Source organism: Mauremys mutica, chromosome 12, assembly GCF_020497125.1.
Source record: "Mauremys mutica isolate MM-2020 ecotype Southern chromosome 12, ASM2049712v1, whole genome shotgun sequence".
Taxonomy (NCBI): domain Eukaryota; kingdom Metazoa; phylum Chordata; order Testudines; family Geoemydidae; genus Mauremys; species Mauremys mutica.
This window is the reverse complement of record NC_059083.1, coordinates 52,778,661-52,783,870: the sequence shown is the minus strand read 5'-3', so window position 1 is coordinate 52,783,870 and position 5,210 is coordinate 52,778,661. Positions and strand designations below refer to the sequence as shown.

Sequence of the window (5,210 nt, the reverse complement as noted above, 5' to 3'; positions counted from 1 at the left end):
ACTGTGGGCTCTCAGACCCTTCAATATAGCAACTGAGTTCCTGGTCCGGTTTGAGAGAGGTTGATATTTTGTTAAATCTGATGCATAAAACTTATGATAATATATCCAAAGAGTCAACATGCCAGCCAGCTCTGTTCCTGCAACTCCATTATCAAACCGGGGGGCTTCCTTCCCCCCCCACCCCCAACTTCTTCTTGGCTGGGTTAAAGCTGAAGTATGTTTTTGCCAATCATCTCCCAGAGGTATTTTTCTCTTCTTCAGTTTTTACCCTTCCTAGATACACCCCATGGCAAACACAGAAGGGGGGAATCAAACGTCCATCACAAAATTCATCCTCCTGGGATTCGGGGATCTACCTGAACTGCTGACCCTACTCTTCCTGCTGTTTCTAGTGATCTACATTCTGACCTTGTCCGGGAACATCCTCATTGTTGCTCTAGTTGTGGCTGATCGGTACCTTCACACCCCCATGTACTTCTTCCTGGGGAACTTGTCCTTCTTGGAGACCTGCTACACTTCCACCCTCCTGCCCAGGGTTCTGGTCAGTTTCCTGACAGGGGACAAGAGCATTTCTGTTAGTGCTTGTATGACACAATTTTATTTTGTTAGTTTCTTGGCTGGTGCAGAATGCTATCTGCTAGCAGTGATGTCATATGATCGGTATTTGGCGATATGCAAACCACTGCATTATGCTGCCCTCATGAATGCCAGGTTCTGCCTGCAGTTAGCAGCTGGGTCTTGGATAAATGGTTCTCTGGCTGTTATCATTGTATTATTTCTTATGTTACAATTAACTTTCTGTGGCCCCAATGAAATTGATCATTTCTACTGTGAATCCACAGAAATGTTAAATCTATACTGCAATGGCACCAACCAGACAGAGCTTGTCATTACCATCCTGGCTGCTATATTCACTCTGCCTCCATTCGTATTAACCATAATGTCCTATGTGTGTATCATCATCACCATCGTGAGAATCCCTTCCACCACCGGGAGGCAAAAGGCCTTTTCCACGTGCTCCTCTCACCTCATTGTGGTGACCATTTTCTATGGGACCCTGATCATTGTATATCTGCTACCAAAAACCAACACACTAAGAGACCTAAACAAAGTGTTCTCTGTCTGCTACACAATTCTGACACCTATGGCCAATCCCTTCATATACAGCCTGAGAAACAAAGAGGTGAAGGAGGCCCTGAGAAAAATTGCCAGTAAATGTGTAAATTTTACAATAAATTAGAAATCACAAAGTTTTTGTTTCTTACTGTATTGAGGGAAAATGGTGAGATGCAGAGCTGGTTTATCGTTTTATAGAAACAGATTCTGGGTGGTCCCTAGTTCTGACTAGGTGTTTGGGAATGTGCTGCTATAATATTTGAGGATGTGCAAATATCCAAAATGTGAGCTCAGTCAATACCAGGGTCTTTATATTCAGAATAAAATTGAACTGTATTATACTTAGGAAATTCCATACACTAAGCCCAAATAAGAATATAGGATACAAGAACAATTTACACTGAGATTATCAAAGGATCCTAAGGGGTTTAGAGGTCCAAATTTCAATGGGGTTGTGTTACCTAACTTCCTTAGGTCCCTTGACAATCCTGGCTGAATGACATGATATTTGAAAGTATACATTGATTTTGGGTGCCTCAGCAACTGGGGACCCCCACTTGAGACACCAAAATTTTTCAGAGCACATAGAATTTTCATAACCTGCTGTGTGTTCAATGGTGGGAAATGATCAGTTCACCTCATCCTATCTAGGTATATGACATGGCCATCACCAACATTAACAATGGGACACCTCAAGAAAGAAGAGCTTGTCGATATGGGCAGAAATTATATGAATTTGAAGCAATGTGGACCCTGTTTCCAGATACTTTTGGATAAAAAATGCTGAAATAATGCCTGACTTCCATTCCACTGGACCTCTCTGCTTTCTCCCTCCCGCTTCCTGCCCCCGTTCCGCAACTTCCTTTTTTTGCCAATTTGTGTCTTTTTTCAAATTGTTGTTACCCCTTCCCTCACATGCAAGGTTTGTCTGATTTTGTATTGCCTAGACAAGTTGCATAATTGCCTATATTTTTTAGTTAGCCTGAAAAATGTGCAGTGTTGGGTGACATGTACAAGCTGTAACAATTTTTCTTGTTTGTTTCTTCATGAAAATTAATAAAAAATGAATCACAAAAATAAAATGGGACACCTCACAATCACTGCCGGGAGGTAGCGAATTCAAATCCCCATCTTACAGAGACACAGGGCAGATTACGGAACATGCCCAAATCCACACAGAAAGTCTGTGGCTGAGCAGGGAACAGAATGCAGATGTCACTACACCATGCTTCGGCACCCGAGAGGGTAATACCTCCCCGTTCTCATTAGTTAACCTCCTGTGCTTTCTACAGGCCATAAACTACTGACTCCACAAGCAGAAGGTGAGGATTAAGAAACAGGCATTTATTCACTGTAAGAGGCATTGGATAGCAAACAAGGCAACTGATGATAAAGGAGATGCTATCCTAGTAGAGGGTGTGGGATGGGAAAGGGGCAGCTATACTGCACTACGGGGCAGCAGTAATTCTCTAAAGTGCCCTCTAGAATGCAGCTTTTATGAATATTGGCAAAGTGATATTATCATTATTCCTTTGTATTATGGCCGTGCTGTAATAGGACCACCCAGAAACCTGGCCCTGGCCCCATTTTGCTGTGCAATATACAACCACAGAGTAAGAGAGTCTCAGGCTTTGGCTACACTGGCACTTTTGTAGGTAAAATTTGTCAGTCAGGCAGGGGTGTGAAAAAATTACAGTTAGGCAAAGTAAGAAAGCGCTGTTTGAGAAATAATTAAGTTTGCTTGAGGGATATTTACTCTGTACATTGTGTCGTGATGTTGACTTTGTGTTTTAGCGGTTACAAAGCTTTAACATTTTGAATCTCAACAGCTACTATCAGTAAACAACTATCTGACCCCCTCATAATTTCCCACAACTGTGAAAATTTAAGTCAATACAAATAATAAAAAATGTTTAAAAATAAACATCAATATTATCTATTGAAATGATAAAAAAATAAAACCTGAGTTCCACCAAGCCTAGAGACAACACACAAACAGAAGGAGAGTCAGAGCCTCACAATGTCACAGAAGAGCCATGCCTTTCTGTTTTAAATTCTGATTATTACTTTGGGGTGGGGTTTAGTTAGGAAGGATTTGGCTAAATGAAAAGGGCAGATATGCTGAGGAGAGGGGATGGGGGGGCACAGAGAAGGGAAAAAGGTGGAAGAGATGAAGGAGGAAGATATGAAGGATGTTCCAGTAGTTAGGGCATCATTCTAGCATTTGGGATTAGAACTGGATTAAATTTTTCATTTGAACAGTTTATTTCATTGACTGAAACTATTTGACATGAATTTGCCTAATACTTTTGGCCCAAAACACTGGGGGCGAGGGGGCTGGATTCACAAAGAGACTTAGGGCTTGTTCACAAAATGGCTGGAGGAGAAGAAAGCAGCAGAGGTCTGTGTTTTAGCCAATGGTTCAACACCCACCTGCAATGTTGGAGACCCAGCATCAAGTCCCTGTGCTGGAGCAGAAATTTAAATGCAAGCCTCCTGTCTCTGAGGGGAGTGCCCTAACCCCAGGCCATAGAGTGTTCAATGGTGGATCTCTTCCAGCTTTGCTGTTGAAGCTTTTCCACTTTGTATAAAATACCTCAATAGTCATTGGCTCAGGGAGCAAGCATGAGAATGACTCTACAGTCTAGTGATTGGAGCATGCAGCTGGGAGATAGAAGACCTTGACTCAAGTCCCTGCGGCAATGAACATGTAATTATTGATACAAAGTGGGACAGTTTCAACAGAAGAGTCTGAGAGACCCCCACCCCTCTCCGAGCAGCCTGTCACTCCAGTCAGGGTGCTCACCAGCAGGATTCTAGGACTGGAATTTGTATGTGGGTCTCCCACATCACAGGCTAGTACCCTAACCACTGCAGCAAAGGTCATAAAGGCAAACAGGGCCCCATTCTCCACTGCCTAAGGGTCGAAGCGAATCGACCTTTCCAGTTGAGTGACATGGTATTTTTGACAAAAAGTGGATTTTCTGTTGCATTTTGGTTTGTTGAAAATTTCAGATTTGGTTCAACCTGCAGCAATTGTCTTTTCCAATTTTTTGGAACTGCCACCGAATCAAAAAAATCAGCTATTTGCTCAGTTCTACTTGGGATACCTGTGTTCCAGTCCCTGCTCCACCAGAGATTCCCTGTTTGACCATGGAAATGTCTGTGCCTCTGTTCCCCAGGTGGACAATGGAGAAAACAGGCACTCCATACCTCACAGTTGTGTTGTGAGGATCAATACATTATAGCCTGTGGGTCCCCCAGTTACTACAGCAAAGGAGGGGTAGATAAGTACCTTTGGGAGAGGCAGGGCTGTCTCATGAACGAGAATCTAAACACCTCCAGAGGAGGTGAGATTTCCCACACGACACAGCTGGTGTCTGTTATATCCTTGGGGGCAGGCGGTTTAGGAAGAAATCACTTGAGGCCAGAGAGCAGACAGCTAACAAAACTACCATTTTATTTACAGACACAAAGCTCACTCAGCCGGCCGAAGCTGGCCGAGCTATCCCCTAATAATCTAACTCAGTTGCCATAGGAACAAAAACCATGACAACCAAATACACAACAGTGTCTGACAATGGACTCATGTAATAGGCTATTACTGAACTGACCACTCTGTGGAAGTGGAGCAGAAGATTGATGGAGATGAAGAGAGACACTCAGGGAGGGGTCATCTCACAATGACTAACGAGAGCCCAGCTCTGCCTGCTCAGGTCTCACTCAGCAGTGATGGCGGAGGTGGGGAAAGTGATCAGGTTTAGCTAAGCCTGACCTAAACGCAGCCCTTTTGTGACCCAAGTTGATGCTGTTGGGCTCGTCTACATGGGGAATATTACCAGCATACTTATACAGCGCCAGTTACACCAGTGTAATGCCCCATCTGGACACTCTTATTCTGGGTGAAGCTGGCTTTTTCCCAGTGTAGCTGGCTTCACTTTCAAAACAATATAAGCTGAACTAGAAAATGGTGCTCTGTGTCCAGAATAAGTGTTTTCACATGGGGAGTTTTGCCAGTTTTGCTATAGTGGTGTATTTGTACTAGCATTATTCCCTGTGTAGACAAGCCTGTAGCATCCCCAGCTGAAGCTAGC

At 43.5% G+C, this 5,210-nt stretch overlaps 1 protein-coding gene across 1 annotated transcript; it reads left to right on the top strand.

Annotated features, from left to right (window-relative positions):
- The first annotated feature begins 286 nt into the window (after positions 1 to 286).
- LOC123346950 (olfactory receptor 6B1-like) lies at positions 287 to 1,240 on the top strand. The gene has a single exon (XM_044984385.1). It carries the CDS (start codon positions 287 to 289, stop codon positions 1,238 to 1,240), a length of 954 nt encoding a protein of 317 aa, XP_044840320.1.
- Positions 1,241 to 5,210: the final 3,970 nt, after the last annotated feature.

Bases quoted from the DNA above. Each gene is read 5' to 3' on its own strand.
- LOC123346950 (XM_044984385.1), top strand. From the start codon at position 287: ATGGCAAACACAGAAGGGGGGAATCAAACGTCCATCACAAAATTCATC.